At 37.6% G+C, this 20,718-nt stretch overlaps 1 protein-coding gene across 1 annotated transcript in view; it reads right to left on the reverse strand.

Moving 5' to 3' along the window:
• Positions 1–3,159: 3,159 nt before the first annotated feature.
• Positions 3,160–20,718, reverse strand: part of PDZRN4 (PDZ domain containing ring finger 4) — a 143,788-nt gene continuing 126,229 nt past the window's right edge. The window contains exons 6-8 of the mRNA XM_011936101.1: positions 14,180–14,281; positions 9,913–10,029; positions 3,160–5,383 (exon numbers count right to left, since the gene is read on the reverse strand). Of these exons, the coding sequence (XP_011791491.1) occupies positions 3,860–5,383; positions 9,913–10,029; positions 14,180–14,281 (1,743 nt within the window). The 3' untranslated portion in view covers positions 3,160–3,859. The remainder of the gene's footprint in view (positions 5,384–9,912; positions 10,030–14,179; positions 14,282–20,718) is intronic.

Below are 20,718 nucleotides of genomic sequence, written 5' to 3' on the forward strand. Positions count from 1 at the left end.
ACTTTAAAGAGAAATTAACAATGCTTTTCATTGTGACTGACCAGCTAAATGAGAAATCCAAGAAGGCTCAGGTGATAAGCATGAGAGACTAGGGGAACAGTGATACTGTGACAAAATGAGGAATTTGAAGCTTAGAGGAGATGCTCATTGGAGGGATAGACAGACGAGTTTAGGTGGCAGATTGAGACGTGGCAACAAGATACGGATTAATTCAATATGTAGGTGGAAAGGCTATGTTAGAGGAGGCTTTCCCTCACCCACAATATGTATTCATAAAGACACAGTCCACACAAAATATGATGCCAACGATAGGTTTCTTCATGGCACACAATGAAGAAATACCCATTGAACATACATTGCTTTCTGCCCCCTTATGTCCTTCACATATGGATCTGTGGACCTAGAGAAAACTGAAGTATGTCTTAAACAACAAAGAATTGATTTGAGCCAAATTTGAGCCACTGCAGCCCAGGAAATGCTTCCAAGTTACTTTGCAAAGTGCCCTGGAAAACAAAAGAGATGCTGGAGCTTTAAAAGAAAAAAGGATGAATCAGGAGAGGGGGAGATTACAAAAGTGGTTTTTCAACTGCTACAGTTGGTGTGATTGTATCTAAAGGGACTGGTTTTAACAGTTAAAAAGGCCGCCTGTGGTAAGGGACCTTCCAGAGCTCAGCAGGAAGCAGTCAGCAGATGCTTTGGCCATTGTTCAGCCGGGAAGTTGTGACCTCCATCCACAGCTTGCCTGAGGTTCAAGCTAAAATGGCCTCCTGGCTCCATTGTAGATTCTTTGATTAACCTGTTGTCATTTTCCTTCATCAGATCCTAACACCGATTTGTCACATCTTGAGTATAAACAGCAATAATAAATATGAAATTTCATAAGCCCAAGTAAAATATTTCTCCTCTTTCATTCACATATTTCTTCTGAGCTGAAAGAAAATATCCCACATATAACCAATTATTTTTCTTTGCTGGGCAACAGATTTATTATTCATTTACTTAAAAAAGTTTAACACAAAGATATGTTATGTAGAAAGATAAAGCATGACACTTTTTATATTTTCGCTGATTTTTGAAAAAGAGACATTTCTGGTAGAACTACATAAACACAGACATGAAAAACACCAACATCACATTTTTAAACAATTGGCAAGCACATTGGGCCTTAATAAAAATAAAATTAAACTGGTAATTTTGGAAACTGCATACTGTGAGATGTGTACATGTTTCTTCTGGAAAAATCTACCTGTTGGTTCCAAATGAAGATTACCTATTGGAGTAATTCAAAGGCAAGGAATATTTAAACCTAGTTGTTTCAAGAGGAGAAATAATAACAGCAGGCATTAGATCTGGAAAGAACTGAGCACTTAAGATAGACAGGCATTCTTATCTGATTCAAAAGTTAACTCTAGGTACTCAAAAGTTAGCTCTCTAGGTGCTCTGGGAGCAGTCTTATTCATTGAATTAACAATAGCTCATATTAGAAGTGATGAAATTGTCAGTTGCCTTAGGTTGCTATTACTATCACTATCTTAAAGTTTTTGAGTCCAGCTTTTCATTATATATAAATAAGATTAGTTTCTTTTCATCTGTGTGATAGCCCTTCAAAAGACAAGAACTTGAAAAGGTAGAAGAGCAAGGAAAACAGTAACAAAAGGACCAATATGTGGAAGAGAGAGATAAATGCATAAAATAATTTAGCTCAAATAAAATTCATTATTATTCAAATGGCATCCTGCCAGCTTACAAAGACAGAGGGGGGATCATGAGGGCTTTCCTCTATGAACTTCAAATCTATGCAGGAAGACAATAAGTTCTATGTATGTGATTCAATAACAAAAGAATACAATTTCCAAGGTGAAGCAATAGGCATGATAGTATATGCCAAATAGCTGAGAAAGTCTGATGTCATTAAAAGGGGCTCCAAAAAGGAAATATATGTCATCCCATGCCAAGGGAGGTGTAGGATTTGCCACAGAAACCCCAGATAGGACGATAGCATAGGATAACCTGAGGGAAATGATTAGGCTGCTAAGGAGTCAGGAGTAACTCAGAGAAGATGTAAAGAGGAAGAGCAATAGGCAAGGCCCACAAGTTAATGGAGGGCCTTGAATAGAGGGCAGAGGCATAAGAGTCTGATTCTAGAGCTCTTAGGAAGCCACTGTAGGTTTTTAAACAGGAAAGTAGCTTCAGAAGTAAGCAGATGTTGTGTATCCATTACATTAAAACAATCTGCTGAGTTGAATGAAAATTTGATCAAACTCATGCTTGCATGTACATAGTTTGATCTGGTCTTTTGCTTTGGAGGTATGATGATGGACATGCAATATGGTTTATATAATTGTATGGTAAAAAGTTAGGATTTAAAAAGTTTAGTCATCTAATAATCTTACCTTTTAATAAACTGACATATGAAGCATTTATACTTGACTATGCTGAGATTTTTGCAAATATGGTTCCCTAAAATTATTTATAAATTATTAAAATTTGTTTATCAACTAAATAAATGCACATAGTACTATGGACTGAATTGTGTACCTCCAAAATGCATATGTTGAAACCCTACCCACCAGTATATTTGACCTTGACTCAAAGTCTTCAGAACCATGACAAATTGATGCCCTGCACGGCGGTTCACACCTGTAATCTCAGCACTTTGGAAGGCCTCAGTGGAAGGATCGCATGAATCCAGGTATTTGAGACTGGCCTGGCAATAAAGTGAGATCTATGAGAAATAAATTCCTGTTGTTTAAGTATGGCGTTATGTTATGATAGCCAGAGCAGACTAACATATATTGCAGCATTATAAACAATCTCAGACACTTCACTGATACTCTCTCTCCATGACATTCTCTAAATTTTTCTTGGCTTTACCTTAAAAGTGGGTGGCAGGCAAGGGGAACATGAACTAATGGCTACTGAATGTTGAATTAGCACCTGTTACATGCCATACATATATTATTGAATTTAATCCTGGTAGGCATATGTGACACAGTGATCTATAGGGAACGTTTCAATACAACTTTATTGGAAACAAGTGATAGAAAATGTGCACATTTTATAATCCACAATTAGGAGTCTTCTAAGTAGTATACACATATAACGAATTTATAACTGTTAACCACAGTGGACAATGAAAATAAAACACTCCTTGATAACTTTTCTGAAGGATAATCAATAATTTATTTCTCTTTAATTGTCACAATTACCACAATTATCTAGCTACATGACCAGTGTCACTACATATCACAGGAAGATTGTCCACCTACACTTTACTGCGACAAAGACAATGGCCATTTTTGTGTTAAATGTACAATGAGATGTTAGCACCATTTATGTGTTAAATGTACAATGGGATGTTAAAAAGCAGTGGCTTTTATGTGTAAGACAAGACGTGGCACATGATGTATTACGAACAGGTTTGATTTCAAACGTATTATGCCAAGAAACAAGCATAGAAATGTTTTGGCATTAAGGTGTTATTAAAGTAGAAAATAAGTAAACTAGAGAAATAAATCCAGATTTTCACTTACATTAGATACATTGAAGTAGGAAATTAATTGGCTCCTCAGTATTTTTGTGCAAGTTTTTTTTTGTTTTCTTTCCTTTTGTTTTTGATTTTTTTAATAAACGAGTAATATGAATATATCACAAGTAAAAGAAAGATCTCAGCCAAAACGAAGTTACCAGTATATGAAAAACAAATGAAAATTTACCAGGTATTTTTTGCTTACAAAAAATTTAACCTATAAAGAGTCACAAAATATATATAAAAACGCCACATTGAACGAGGCAATCATACTCTACCGAAACTGGTAGCATCCTCTGAAATTCAGTCACATGCATTCCATTCATTCGGTCATACAGTGGTCACCGACAAGAAGGCATTATGGACTCTCGTGCCATCTGGAGACTTGGCCCCATGGGTCATCAATTCTTGGATTGTCATCCAGTTGTCCAAAATTTTCTTGTTTCTCTTCTTCATCATCTTTTTGTGACTCAGTTCAATGATATTGATCTCCTTCTTGCCCTCACTGCCACTCTGTGGGCTCTCCTTGAGACACTCTAACCGGCTGCGCATCATGAACTCACGGCGGCGGCGCTGCTCTTTGGCCCTAAGCAGGTGCTGCTTTCTCTCCTCTTTGCTCCAGTAGCGCCCCATTTTCATCTCGCTCATGGTGTCATCGTCTGTGGTCATGCCACTCCGCTCCTCCTTGATCTTTAAGGCACGTTCCCTCAGGATGCGGTCTCGCACGGGTCTCTTTGTGATGTACCGTGTCCCGTCGCTCCTAATTTTCACCTTCCATTCCATCTTGGGCTCTGAACACTTCTGAGACTCCTTGCACATGCTCACCAAGCTGAGCTGACTCTGAGCATACTCGACGGCAGATTTCTGTTGAATTAACTGCATGTAGCTTTGATAATGCCGGGCGTGTGCTGGGATGTTTGCATACCTATATGAGGAGCTGTGGTAAGGAGAGAGGTAAGGGATGTGTTCGCTGTCTGCCTTCTCTTGATCAGGAAGCTTGCTGCCTTCCAAAATCTCCTTGCTTTCAGCGCTACAGCCTTGCTCAGTGGTTTTGGCTTTGGTGGAGGTCGACTCTTTACTGCTCTGTCCGGAAGAGGACTGGGTGGCTGCCATTGTGCTTCTCAGGTTTTTCTTATTGGTGAGGTTGATCATCCTTGGAAGGGAACTGTCAGGGGAACGGTCTACAGTGAGCGGAGTACTTCTGCAGCTCTCAGCTGTGTTGTAAGCACTAGAACTGTCCTTGTCAGACTTTTCTGGATGCTCCATGATGTCGTCCAGCTTTCCCCTTTGCATATCTATGCTGGTGTTGTAATTCCGGAATCCTCCATCATGCAATGTCCAGATGTCTCCATACTGGTCTGTCACTTTCTGGAGCCTGTGAGCTTGCATGATATTCTGACACTCAAGCTCAATGTTTCTCAGCTCTTCATTAAGCAACTGTAGCTCGTGCTCCACTCCCTCTTGCTCCCCTTGATTGCATTCAATTGTGCTGCTCGAGTAATACAGGTCATACTCTCCATGATTTCGAATCTTGCATTTGAGCTCCAAGAGCTGCCTGAATCTTTCACAGTCCTCATCTTGGTTGCCAAGGCAGTCTGAGTCGATGTATTCACCAGACACGAGGCTCTCATTGTACTGAAATTCAACACTTCCTAGAGTGTCTTGGCTCTGCCCCAGGTCTCTCTTGCTCTTCAAAGATGTGCTATTGGGGTCCTCAGCTGCATTCTCCTGCTCTGAGCTCTCATCATTTCGCAAGCTTTCATCTGTACGTCCTACTCCACTGTCCTTCTCATGGTTGTTGGATGAGGATGTTGCAGTGTCTGTTGTGCCTTCTTCTTCTTCTTGCTTTTTTGGCTAAGAAAACGATGTGAACAAAGAAAACGAAAGAACAAAGAAAATTAATTATTTTGGAAGACATTGGTTATTAAAAATCTTGCTTGAAAACCAATGTTTCTTGGCAAAGTTGCATCTCCTAGAAAATTGCTCTGCTTTAAGGTCCATCACAATTTTAGAAATAAAGGAAATTAGCTCATGACAGCTTTTTATACAAGAAATGAAGAAAACGAAAGCTGCTTGAATATGGCTATGATATTCACTTGGATATAAATAAGACAGGATACATTCAAATAAGTGATTCTTTAGGTTTTCTCTTACTTGGGAAACTTGAGAGGTGAAGGTGGCTTAGTAATATATCACTGGCTTAGTAATATGCTGACAATGGGTAAGCCAAACATCACAGAGATTTAGGAATAAGTTAACATTATGTACTGGAGTCTAGGACATTGCTGTCTATAGGGGAGGATGCTCAATCCCAGATGGATTCAGGTTATTAGTGACAGATTCGTGTTATTAATGACAGAGGCAAAGCTTCATCTTCTAGTGCCAGAATTTCTTATATGTCCAGGATGCCATATTCTTGAATACATGGACTGTGACCTCAGTGCACTCTAAATCATGTTTCTCAAAAGCAACAACAATGTGTTAGGACTCATTTGGGTTGTGTAAGATTTTTCTACTCTTAACCAGGGATTTTTTTTCAAAGATAAGTTTTAGTCTATTAATAATAAAAATTCAGTCCCATGAAAATTTGAACAGCACTGATTGCCAGACATGGGCATAATATCAAATAATTTTTGACATATATATCACATATATGTATATATGTATCCATGTATGTTTATGTAGTGTGTTTGTGTGTGTGTGTGTGTGTGAGAGAGAGAGAGAGAGAGACTCTGGTAATTTTTGGCTTTCAAGTAAAACAATTAACTGTAATTGTCCTAATAAGATGCATGCGTAGTTCTTTCTCTGGGAATATGGTGAAGTTACTTTCACCTCTATCAGTCATCACATGATAATCTATAAGGCAGTTTCTAGATTATATCTGCCTCATGCCTAAGTTTATTCACTAGATAGATAGATAGATAGATAGATAGATAGATAGATAGATAGATAGATAGACAGATAGAGCTACCTCCATCCCTCTAGCAGATGTAATTACATAATTAAATATAATCAAGCAAACAGCTAGTGCTAAATAAGGATGAAACGGGTGATAAAAGGTATTCTAAAAGAAGTCTAAAAGGTATCTCTAGATAATTGTTATTTTGTTCCACAAAAGTAATGGCAGAAAAAAAGTAACACAAATTGAAGAGGCGAGAACACAACCATGTATCAGTTTATTCTATGACTCTCAATCTTTCCCTGGAATATGTTCCTTCATTTGTTGAAAACACACTGAGATTTATCTTACATGTCTTGTTGATTAAAAAAATTATAATAAGTAACTGTAACTAACAATGGAAAGCTCGCTGCATCCCTAGGCTGTGACTTACAAGGTGACAATAGTATTTAATATGGCAATGTCTGTGTACTATACCATATAACTATCAAAGGATGTTATTGATACTGGGCATTTGAATTTATATATCATGTTATTTATAATTATATTTTTCTAATATCTTGTCATGAGCTGAAAAATACAAGAAGACTAGTAATTGTTTTCTTATTTCACATGCAGATGAAATAATCATGACAAATTACGCTATTGGAGATGTTGCACAAAGTAACAGGATTCATAACACCAAGAATACTATGTAAAACGAAACTTTCCATAAAGTAGGTTCACATATGGGTATGTATTTTAGTTTTTCAATTGAATTTCCCCTTTTCTTTGTTATTGGTCTATGAACAACTGTGAAAATAAAAAGAGTTTTCCATTCTCAAACCTAGAATTCCTAGTTTCTAATGCAATGTTACCCTATCATTTATCATTTCCCTATGGAATTATTAGAGTGACACGCAATGTTTCTACCTAGACATTTCTAATGTAGTATTATTGTTTATAAGGGCAAAGGATTTTTAAAGGTTTCTGTACTTCTCATCATTTTTTTCGTTTCATGGTTAAGAAAAATTTCCACACAATGAGAATCTAACCTCAGGGACATCTAGTGTTACTTCACAAGACCTAACATTTGTATTACTTCTGATGAGTAGGCAGCATTTGACACCATATCACTTTTCCTGGACAGGATTTCTCCCTGCTTGCCTTATTCCAACATCCTCCTGTCAATTCAGTATCAGGTCACATTTTGTATCTAAGAAAAAAAAGGCCTGGAGCAAGGACTTTCTTGCTTGTAACCAGCAGCTGCCACCAAAAATATCTTTATTTGTGGCCAATGTTGAAGTTATACATAAAAATTTTAATCTGTTCTACCTATATTGAAAGGCAGTTACCACAGTAGCGATATTACTTGTGAGCATGAACTTCTGTTTGTGGAGTGGCCAAACTCCACATGATGAGCAAATGAGTATCTCACATATGACTATGTTGATGCTACACTGTGCAATCTAATTATGTATTTAATATGTCGACATGTGCACACACATACGCATTTCTGTTATGGGATGTTAGCAAGCTGAATATTTCATTATTCAGCGTGGTAAAGTGATAGAATGTTCGTGCTGCATGTTTCTAAGCCTGTCAAGATTTTCAAAAAAATTATCATCTTTTAGGATGTGTTAAGAATTAATGTTGAGGCCAGGTGCAGTGGCTCATTCCTGTAATCCCAGCACTTTGGGAGGTCGATGCTGGTGGAGCACTTGAGGTCAGGAGTTCGAGACCAGCCTGGTCAACATAGTGAAACCCCATCTCTACTAAAAATACAAAAATTAGCTGGGTGTGGTGGCGGGCCCCTGTAATCCCAGCACTTTCAGAAGCTGAGGTTGGTGGAGCACTTGAGGTCAGGAGTTCAAGACCAGCCTGATCAATTTGGTAAAACCCCATCTCTACTAAAAATACAAAAATTAGCTGAGCATGATGGCGTGCACCTGTAGTTGCAGCTACTCAGGAGGCTGAGGCTGGAGAATCGCTTGAGACCAGGAGGCAGAGGTTGCAGTGAGCTGAGATTGTGTCACTGCACTCCAGCCTGGGCGACAGAGTGAGACTCTATCTTTAGAAAGAAAAAAAAAAAGGCTGGGCGCAGTGGCTCATGCCTGTAATCCCAGCACTTTGGGAGGCTGAGGACGGTGGATCACGAGGTCAGGAGATCGAGACCATCCTGGCTAACATGGTGAAACCCTGTCTCTACTAAAAATACAAAAATTAGCTGGGTGTGGTGGCGGGCCCCTGTAATCCCAGCTACTCAGGAGGCTGAGGCTGGAGAATCGCTTGAGACCAGGAGGCAGAGGTTGCAGTGAGCTGAGATTGTGTCACTGCACTCCAGCCTGGGCGACAGAGTGAGACTCTATCTTTAGAAAGAAAAAAAAAAAGGAAACTAGCTGGGCGTGGTGGTGTGCACCTGTAATCCCAGCTACTCAGGAGGCTGAGGCAGGAGAATCAATTGAACCTGGAAGGTGGAGGTTCCAGAGAGCCAAGATTGTGCCACCGCACTACAGCCTGAGTGACAGAGCAAGATTCCATCTTAAAAAATATATATATATATATACACATATATATGTATATAAATATAAATACAATACATGTAATAATGTTGAGAATAGGAAGATAATTAAACAAATCTGTAAACTGAAAACAAAATTATATCAGGCAGATAAATGACATGAGTGTAACATAAAAAATCTAGAATATATTGAACTTGTTTTTGTAAAATGGGAAAACGACAATAAATATAATATAATAATCACACTGTGATCTTTTACTTATTATGAATCCATTAGTGACAGCAGTTCTGCTCATTTTTCTTTGTATTCTCGGTTTCAAATAGGGTGCTTGGAGTATATTAGGAGTTCAAAGTTTTCAGTTGAATGAATATGTGACTTCAAGGCAAAAGGATGTCAATAATCTCAAACTATGCTACGAGAAATGTTGCACAAGTTATGCTATGGGAAATGTGTCAACAGCAGCCATAAGACCAAGGACAATCTCTATGATTATTCAGAATATACAGATGTAATCACGCCATCGAGTACGCAAATAAAACTGATGGTTTACATCATGTCATCTTCATCCTATAGTGATAGCCTAAGTATTCAAATACATACATTAATATTTTAAAGTAAAAAAAAAATTACTTGTTGGACAGGCTACCTCAGTTTGTTTTCAGCTGGCATATTGAGAAGCAACACATATTTTTTACTCTGAAATTTCTGCAGTGAGTTTGAAGTAGTGCCAGGGTCAATATTTGAATACTACTGTACTGTATTCACAATGGTCCCCAAGCTTCCCAAACTGGAAATATTCTTAATGGAAAATCATTTTATTTATTCCCTCTGCTTCATTTGAGATGATCATTTGCTCTAAAAAATTACCATGACAGAGATGTTTGATTAAACCCTTTGATTTTGTTTTCGTCTCCATTTATGGTTACACATTTAAAAAGAACAAGCAACATCTCAAATCATGTAGTTCAAATTGTTGGCCCTACCTGCTCCACCTCATTGGCAGTGGGCTGCATTGCTTCACTATGCTCTTCTTCCAACATCTCCAAGTTTAACTCCTCTAAGAATTCATTCCTTTCATCTTCCAGCCAGCCTTCATCTAACTGCAAAAGAATACATTAGTACATTATATCATGTTAGTAAGAACTCATGGTAAAATAGAGTAAACTTAAATGGCCGGTGCCCGATGAGTTCCTTTTATCATAATGATTCTCTTCAGAATACCAGCCTCCCATGGTTCACCTCTCAGAAAGAAGAAAAGGTGATAAAAAAAAAAAAATTGGACTCTTATGCCTTTTATCCTTTCCTGAAACAGGGCTACAGATTTTCTCTCATAACCAAGTAAATCTCACAGCACAGAACATTACCTTCTTTCAAAATGTATGAAAAGCATCCTGCATAATCCACAGCTGTCATGCTCATTACCTCCAACAGTCCCGTGTTAAAAGGACTGCCATGCTACTAATAGGGCTGTGAGACAATTGGGCTTTTTTCTTTAACAACAACCCCCAATGAGACTGCATACAAAGTGCCCTGCATACGCTTATGCTATCCTCATCCTGCTTTTTTCTTTTTAGGTGGGCTCCCATATTAACAAGATGGCTGCTTGCCACAAAAGAATCTATAGACAACATTTATTTTGTCTGTAAAGGATGGAAAATTCTAAGTTATTCTTCTCAAAAAAAAAAAAAAAAAAAAGGAAAGGAAAGAAAAGCAATGTCACTCCATGTCTATTTTAATTCGTTTTCAGGCCCAATTTTATAGGAAAAGCACCACAGTGGATGTGACATTTAAGGGTGGTGGAGTGGTGTGGGGCATGCAGGGTTTTGTTTATGGGTGCTGAAAATAAGTATTCTTGTAGGACTCTTAACGCAAATTAAACTGAACAAATCCCTTTGGCTTTTCAATACAAAGTGAAGTGGAAAACTGGTGGTTACCTGGCTAATATGATCAATGTTGACAGTACAGATAATTTGCCTCAAAGTGGATTTTTGGAGCTGGATTACATAAATTAGCTGTCTATGCTGATTAAATTAACTGCATTATTGTCAAAACTCCGCATCACTCTGTACAAAGAAATAGCAGTATTCTAGTGAGCAAACATGGATAATAGTTTGAGATATTTTCACCACCAGTGAACTGGCAAAATAAGCTTTTAAACATAACTGAACTTCTACAACTTAAAAACAAACTGGAAAGGACATTAAGCTGCACCAAAAGAGGCATTAGCGTATATGTATCATCTTTATTCATATGCAGGCAAATCATAGATTTTATAATATCTATTAAAGGCCATGTAGAACTTCAATGACCTCAAATTTAACTGGGGCCCAAAGTGTTGGCACTTTTGTTCATCCTCGTTTATCTTAATGTGGCCTGAATAAGTTGATCAAATGCCTATGACTTTGATATGCAGATGAGCTATGATAATTATGCCAACTAAAAATGTAAATTCGGTCCAATTGATAAGTGCTCAAATTTTACATTCTTTAATCTTTTTCAAGTATCATAAAGCTACAAATGCCAGACCTCATAAAAAATTACTTAAAATGGGGAGTGCTTACTTTTCTCAAACACATCAAGGAATTTTTCTTTAGGTCAAAATAAAGTATTTTCTGACACTGATATAGTGAATGATGAAACAGAGTCTTTTGAGGATTAAATGAAGTGGTGGGGAAAATAAAGAGAAAATGGTCAAAATTAAGGATTCCCTGTAACTCTTTTCTCATTGAGTAATCCAGTAGATTCCTGAGTTGCCAGCCATAGCCATTATATGTCTGTTTTGATAAGGCTTTCTTTCAGGCTGGAGGTGCACACAGCCCAATTAGCAAAGGGAGATTCTTCTCGCTCACTTCTTTCCTCTCTCCTATTTCCCCCTTTCTACCTAGCTGTGCATTCACCATAGTCTGAGTCTAATGTAATGGCAGAGACAGACATCTCCCTTGAGCTGAGATGAGGGAAAAGAGGGATTGCCATTACTAAGAGTGGGGATCTATCTGCACCAAAGGGGGCCACATGTGGCATCTCAGAGAAAGGAACAACCTATACTGTCTCAAAAGTATGGCTACAAGTTCTTATGAGAATCCTCTCTGCCCCAGTGTCCTGTGGGAAATAGGACAGAAAAACAATATCTTTAACGGTCTCTGGAAGAAAATGGGCAGAAAATGAAAGAGAGTTGACAGGAAATGAGGAAAATGAGTTATTTTAAAATATTGCACAGATGCACAATACTGCCCCCAGCAACTCTGTAGATCATTTCCAAGAATCTAGAGAGTATTTGAAACATTAAAAATTTAAAATAAAAGCTAGAAAAAGCACACAAAAAGCTTCCACATTCTCCCTGAATAAAATACACACGCCAAAAAAAAAAAAAAAAAAAAAAAAGATACAATGAGTTCAATGGAAAAATATGGGTGATATAAAAACAAGATTTTTTTAGTGTTTTTTTTGGCCACTTTATAGCATGCACTGATTAAATTACATTTTTAAAGTATGGTATTAAAATGTATTTCTTTTCCTGATTTCCCTGGAAATCTGTTTTTTTTTTTTTTTTTTGTATAGGCAATTAGCTTCCTTCCAGTGGTGTGAAGGTTTCGTCAGGATGAAGGGGCTAATGCAGATTGTAATTTTGACAGGCAGGACAGCATCCTATGGAGTCAGACAACCATCTTTCATCAAGTGTGGAAAGGGAAGTCTCATTTGAAATTTCATCCTTCAGCATTGACTCTTTTGGAGGAAAAGATCAGAAGTGTAGCCAGATATTCAAATTTTCCACTGGTTCTGCCCAGTGTATGTATTCCATCAAAGATTAACAGGATCTGGTCTTATGTCATTAATTTCTATTATTTCTACAGCCCATTATGGCCACTATGTGGCATAGTTTAAGGAAATGCTTAGTTCCAAATTAATGAGGTTCTCTAGCAGTTACATGGAAAGGGCAGGGAAACCACATGATAACATAAAAATATCTTCTCTACAATAGAGATGGCAACTTCAATTTATCATAAATTTCACTAATATGCATTTAGCCCCTTTATTATGTTCTTTTCTGAAGAAAATGGGGGCAGTGAGATAACTGGGTTGAGAAATTTCCAGATAATTGGTATAATTTCATATGCATTTAAAAATTCACTCCCATATAGGCAGTGTGGGCGTTGTGTGGGCTTGTTTCCCCACTCCTAAGACCTCAGGTGTGTAAGTTTACTCTGCCCCAGGCTATAGCAGACTTTATGGGAACCATTTAGAATGGGCAAGGGCATAAAGGAAATATATGCGGAAAGGGTGATCCTTTATAACCACTATATTCAAGTCAGGATTCAGTCTGACACTGAAATACACTTACTCAATGTAATTTATAGATAGTATGTAGTTACTGAGTCTGAAAAATATCAGATCAATAACCAAGGAGACAAATGGCGATATGACTAACTTTACTCAAACTACTGACAGATGGATAGACTGGTGACAATGTATTGTCCCTTCTGCCTTGTGGTAGGAGATAAAAAGGATATAAAAGGAAGCCCCAATAGTACTTTTCTTCCACCATTACCTTTCCTTTACTTTCATGACATCTTCTTCCTTAAAGATCTAAAAAATTTATTTAGAAGCCATCAGTTTGCTTTTGGCTGGACAATTGTTTTGGTCACACTAAACTTGGAAAAAATTCATTTAATATACATGGAACCAGATCATGCTATACAAGACATTCGAATTGATAAAGTTATTCTAAAAAGATTTAAGTTGATGACTAGATAGGCTAGTGTTTCTCTCATGGAGATTCTTCCAAGAGACCTTCATATGCCATTTAAGTATTTTCAGATGGAAACCTAAAGCAAGGATTCACACAGAATTAAAAGGATCTATACAGCCATTTTTCATTTGAGTATTTATTTAAGTAACTGGAAAATTGAAGGAGAGAATCACAATTCAATTTGGTATGCTTTTCCCCTATTAAAAGGGATATTTAGCTGCCATTCTATGGAACAATATAAAGAAGTCTTTAATGTATAATATTTTTGATAAGTTAGGAAAGATGAGTCTTCACTGTATTTTGTATACCTTAATTGCTTTCATATGTATTTTAAAAATTCGCTCCCACATAGGCCATCTGGTGGGTTATTTGGGGAGAGATAACCATGATAATGATTTAATAGAGAATAGCAGATAATGAATATAAATTCATTCACGAATTTACACTCAGTGAATTCAATGAATATAAAGTTCAGTCTCAATACTTCTGATCTCTGTTCTGACCTGAATCTCTGGCCTGGCAACAAGCAGCACGATTCTCTTACACTCATCGTTAGACAGCAAGGCCACGGCTTCTTCTCGATTCTGGACATCTTCCCCATTTATCTAGAAAACAAATGAGAGTGGCACATTAGTTTCCATTTCCACAATGCTGCACACAATAAATGGCAAATATCAGCTCATTTATGGTAAATGTATGGACAATGAAGCTCACACAATGGGCTCATCTTCAGCCCCTCAGCACAAAGTGCCTTCACTCAATTACGCGCTTACTGTAAGAGCCATATCGATCCCTGAAGGATAGCGGACATCAGAGGAAGCAGTTATGTTCATAAATGTCCAACCTGCGCCCTGGCAACATACATCTAGCAACACAATTAACCAGCTCCTGACAGGTGACGTTCATCTTTCTTCGCTCAGAGTAATGGAAGTGTCACTCTGAGATAATAGTGCTGGGGGAAGAAGGACTGGCAATACCACAACTGAAATCCGTCATCCTGCATGCTCGCTGCGAGCCAATTAGAGAGCTGCAGTATTATCTCTCACCAGGCAATGCTCCCAGGCCACTGCTGATTGCATTTTTATTTAATCATTTCATATTTGTGTGTGGGTCTGACTCAGTTGCCCAAACATCATCGTCAGGATAAATCTCAGTGTTTAACTGATCAAAGTAAAGTAACATTCTCATCAATACTCTACTTCCCTTCTAATATTTATCCATTTCCTAAAGCATAAAACTAATGAAATATCTTCAGACCCATCTTTTAAATAACTTTTACATTTTTTAAAAAAATTAATATAGAGTAAAATTGAATTTTTAAAGTAATGATGAGTGAAAGAAACCAAGCTTGAGTAAACTTTAGATTTCATGGAAAAGATTCCAGTGGCATTAGAAATATATCTTCTTACTTTTTCTAAGTTCTAAAGAAAGAGTAAATAAGATTTGTAAAGTTTCTTTTTTTAAACCACATTTTCATATGCAAATATATTTAGCTCTTAATTGACAAAACATTTTCCTTCGGATATTTAATGATTATTTTCTTTTATTGATTACTAACTCCATAAGAGACAATAAGATTTTTGATCCATATATTTAATCAAATAATGTGGAAAGAATTTCCAACTAAAGAGGTCAAGTAATTCTGTCTAAAATAGTATTAATTACTTGAATAAATTAAACAGATGGAAAATGTGGCAGCACTGACCATTCCTTTTTCAATAATTAATCTAATGTCTTTCACTAAGGACTTCTGCTTAAAAGCATAGAGTAAACTATTGAGGTTTTTCTCCTCATAGGTCTCTGGGTTTCTGGCTGATACATGAGGACAGACGTAATTATCTGAAAACAAGCCCAGGAATTTCAACTTTGGACCATAATAAATAATCCTTATTCCTACACTCTTATATGTATTTAGTGCAAAGAAAGCAGGCAATAATAGTAAAAAATATATATATGGGTACAAGTTGTGTTTTCTTACTCTAATCACTGTCATTTCTCACTTGTATACACAGAAAGGAAATTCAGTTGTTGTAAGTTTCACATGCATTCCCCATTTGTTTTTGCAATTCACAAATAAAATTCATTAAATTAGGAAATAGAAACTATGATTCCACAATGGGAAATAATGACCGGGAAGGATATGTCGTGGTTTGTCATAAATATCTCTGGAAAAGTATGTGTGTACTAACTCCAAGGCTTTTTTTCTCAAATAAAGATAAATTGGCAGTGGTGGATTCCACTACACCTCCCCTACCCTCTCTTAAGTGTAGTTTTAAAATAATGACTTTGCAGTATTTACTCTATTTGCACTTTGAGGGCTTATGTCTGTTTCATGGTAATTCTTAGTAATATATTTGCAATGCATCTATTTGTCTGTCAAACATGAACCTGTTTATTCATCTCCTCTCCACTACAGGCACATCTGATCCTGAGAGAATTGAATTGGGTGATCTTACACAGCTTATCTTCATCTTTTCTGTTTGAAATATACTTCTCACTTCTTTTTTTCCTGGTCTCCACTCGACTATATACATATATATATATTTCCTCATTCTTCATCTGAATTTCACTTACCATTAATCTAAATACTTATTCATGTTAGTCTAATGCTGCTATTATGTTTGCTATCTTAAAATGCATATAATAATAGTGCCTTGCCCAGAGGGTCTTTATAAGGATTACATGAGTCGATATAAGTAAAAATCTTAAATAGCACCTGGTACATAGAAAGTCTTCAATGTTGGCAAATATTACTGTTGATGTTATTGTTATTGTTGTTATTATTATCATCATTTATATTTTAATCCTTAGTAAAGACAAGTCTCTTTTGTACTAAGTAAAGCAAATAGAGTGAAATTTATGGAAAGTAATTAAATGCATAGTAGTAAACATGGTTTTATTTTAAAAGATATCTACCTCATATATATTTCTAACTCTTAGAGGACCATCAGGAAACAATGTGGTTGCTTGTCTTTTAGTTTCTTTATAGTTGGTATTCATCTCTCTCCCCTGAGAACTCATTATGACCCGAGCTATGTTCTCTGGTCCTGGCAACAATTAGTTCTTATTTTGGGGCAACAGATCATTTCTTGCAGAAACACTTCTACCTTCAGGATCGTACCTGGGATGAAATCACTGCCACAGAAACCTGACATTAAAATGTAATTTATTATTTCTTTTAGAAAATAAGTGCCACACTTTAGCCAACCACTTGATAGATGCTATTGTACTTAGGACATTAGTTTTATACCCAAACTGATACTGGGGCAAGAAATGTAGCCTTGGGTTTCAGCAAAGATACCTCTCAAGGAATGAAAAGAATTGAGGAACAGAATCAGATAGAGTTTTCAACCTTCGGTTGGTCTTGGTCCTGAAATAATGGCTTATAGTTACAGGATTGTTTGTGGGAATGCAGCCTGCTGCACCGGGAAAATACCAGACAGACATGAAAGTGGAGGACCCAGCAATAAGGGAGGGAGACAGATGAGTAGTTATGTCACATAGCTTAATGGAGGACTTCCACTTTAGGAAAACAGAGGGAAAGAGAACCAAGGGAAAGACAGCAGGTAGGTTTTGTTAACATAACTGTCTCATTTTCTGTACATGGCCATATGTAAATGTTAGTTTCAGAATGGATATTGCCTTGGCTAAGAAGAGATCTGTGGTACTTATATGGATAGATCTTTCAAAATCTCACTGTAGGCCCAATCTCCTGTATCTTTGTATGAGTGTGTTTTGTATGTGTGTGTGTAAAGTCCTAAAAGCTTAGAAATGAGATGTAATATAGCTTTTCTCTTCCATATACCAATATCTAGGTTTTTTCTATTATATTGTACCAGAGGTAGGTGGGCAACTCAAATTCTTGACATTGAACCATCAATGGAATTTCTTAGGAAAACTCAAGAATCTTAGGCAATAAGAAAATATTTATTTCAAATGTGTTTATATTTTAGTATGGAGACAAAGGAGGTGATCAAAGTATAGAGACATAGATGTGGAAAGAACAGAAATAGGGGGGAAATATCCAAAGGGAAGAAAGTAAAAGAATAAGAGAACTAGGGTATTAGTTTGTTCTCACGCTGCAATAAGGAAATACCTGAGACTGGGTAATTTATAAAGAAAAGAGGATTAATTGGTGCACAGTTCTGCAAGGCTGTGGAGGCCTCAGGAAACTTAGGATCATGGAAGAAGGCACCTCTTCACAGGGTGGCAGGAGAGAGAATGAGTGCCGAACAAAGGGAAAAAAGTCCCTTATAAAACCGTCAGATCTTGCAAGAACTCACTCACTATCATGAGAACAGCATGGGAGTAACTGCCCCCATGATTCAATTACCTACCACTGGGTCCCTCCCATGACACACAGAGATTATGGGAACTACAATTCAAGATGAGATTTGGGTGGGGACATAGCCAAACCATATCAACCAGTTTATGTGTAGAACAGAAATGAAGAGAGAGCCCATTAGAAGTCCTGTTGTTTCACTGTTTGAGTTCTTGTAAAGTTTTGTCAGGAAGTCATCCTTAGGAACATGACTGAGCTTTTGACCAACATGAGATTAGGCTGCTTACATGGAATATCACAGGTTTACCATCCCAAGGAGAAAAGGAGAATATAGCATTGCCTCTTTGGAAACTCCTTGGAAAGCTGGTCACGTATGTGGTCTTTTACTCTTGTTATCTGACTCAGAAATGCCATATTCAGCACTGAAATTGTGTGAGACAATGTTCTCAGATTAATTCCTGGAGACATTTGATATAAGTTCCTGGAAATGACACAGCAGACAGAACTGTGAAGGAAAGAAAAAGAAGAACTTTCCTTGCAGACTGAAAACACAGTAGAACCACAACTATTCTCAGGAAGTTGGTTTCTGGTTTCTCTTCTGCACAATCCCTACTGTATAACAATCCCCTTTGTGTGAGTGCATGTGTGTGTGTGTGTGTATGTGTGTGTGTGTGAGTGAGATGTCACTGGGTGAGGTCACCTACAGACCCATGGTATGCTACATTAAGAAAAGTTTGGCTACACAATGAGGGCAGGGCCATTAACATACTTTACTTAGGTCAAATGAACAGAAAATTAAAATCACAATTGCTCTAAAGGGATTCATTTAAATAAAAGCCATCCGAGAAACTTTAAGGATAAGAGGCAAATCCTCTGTTTTTCCCATTCTCATCTCTCTGGGAAAGGAGTCATTAACTGCTCATTACAGGGTATCCCATAATCTCCTCATCAACCATAAGGGAGCTATTTGTCTCTGGGTACAATTTTGTCAGAGTTTTACTTAATATAATTTCATAATCACCCTTAAGACTCTTTGTTTCCTATGTGTGCAGACAGAATTGTATTCTAGGTTTTTTTACTGGGACATGTATTAAGTGTGACATGTTTGTCACAGAATATAAAGTAATCAGGCAGAAAACAGCACTTTAACATCCTGCTACTGTTTCCTTAGTGAACCTAGACCATTAAGGAATGCTTTATTATCTAGCAGGTATTTTCTCTAAAAACTTATCTGCCCACAATATCCCTAAGGATTTGGAAGTGTCATAGCATACAGTATGCATGTATGGAAACACATGCACTTTATTTCTATCCAACTCTACCCACAGAACAAATGAATGAAATTTTAATAACTGTATTTGTGTATCTAGCCTACGGAAGAGTGGTTAGCTGGGAACTAAGAAGGGAGCCAGGTACAGTAGGAAGTATGGGATGTGAAGTAGATGGCAAGAGGAAGAACTGCCAGCTGGCAACAGCAAGGGAGGAGTAAGAAAAATGACACAATATAGACCTAATGCATCTGCAAATGTATCCAGACAAGGTCATTTCATGTTGGGGCACAGATTTTCCAGACTTTCCAATCACTGAGCATTTTACTCTATTATAGCATTGTGGAATGCATGCTGGGTGTAACATGGCTCTGAGCATCAAAAGATTACATTATTTTCAGTATATTTTACTGGAGATGTTAACAAGGTGAACAATACATTCAAAATTATTTCAACATTTAAAAAATAGTAAAACACTTTTGAAGCTTTTGTTATCTGGATGATACATGAAAATGGTCCCTTAAATTTCTTGAGGAGGCTATACAAGCAAAGCTTTCCAACAGATATCACTCATCTATCCTATCATTCTCTCCACTGAATACCCTGGTTTCATTCATTGATTTATTCATGTGCATGTGTTAAAGATGACAGAAATGTGGTGGCCAACAAGACTATGTCTTGGCTTCCTGGTTCACTTTTCCTTCCCCCATGTATGACAGACATAGCTCTGTTTACTGTAGATCACTATTCAGGGAGCTCATGGAAGGAGAAATTATATACTCGAGGTTTTCTGATAACTAGTGGGACCCCAAACGATCATTAATTCACACTTTGTATTCTTTCCCGTTTGGAGCCTTAGCAGGTCCATGGTGAAAAAGGAGCTCTACACTATCTAGCTAGAGGAAGAACAGGCGGTGAGGAGGTGGTGTGATTCCATGAGTGTTGTCCTGAACAAGGGAGAGAGCCGCAGAAGGCTGGGCAGGACATGTGCCAGGCAGCGCAGGCAATGTTACCACGAGTGTCACGCTGTACTGTAATCATCTGTGTATGCTGCTGTCTTCCTAAACAGAGACGGCGTGCTCCAAATGCTGGGACAACAGCTTGTCTATTTTGGAAGCCCTGGTTTTCAGATTCCAAAATGTGGAATCCAACAACAACAACAAAAAAAACAAAACACTCTCTAGGGGTCTGTATCCAACAAGGAGAAATAGGAGCTCTGGAACTGTGGCAGTGACGTTTTAACAACTTCTCGCTCCCTGGATTTATCATTCAAGTCCTCTTCTCTGTTTCACAGTTGTGATCAGCAGTGAAATTCCATCCCAAAGGACCTCTGGTCTTATCTTGGGGTTGATCTGTTTACAGGAGCTGGGGAGCTCCTGTGTCTCCCTGCAGCCATTCTTGTTTTTTTGAGACAGTGTCTCACTCTGTCATCCAGGCTGGAGTACAATGGTGCCATCTTGGCTCACTGCAACCTCCGTCTCCCGGGTTCAAG

This window comes from Colobus angolensis, unplaced genomic scaffold (genome assembly GCF_000951035.1).
Source record: "Colobus angolensis palliatus isolate OR3802 unplaced genomic scaffold, Cang.pa_1.0 Scaffold150, whole genome shotgun sequence".
NCBI classification, from domain to species: domain Eukaryota; kingdom Metazoa; phylum Chordata; class Mammalia; order Primates; family Cercopithecidae; genus Colobus; species Colobus angolensis.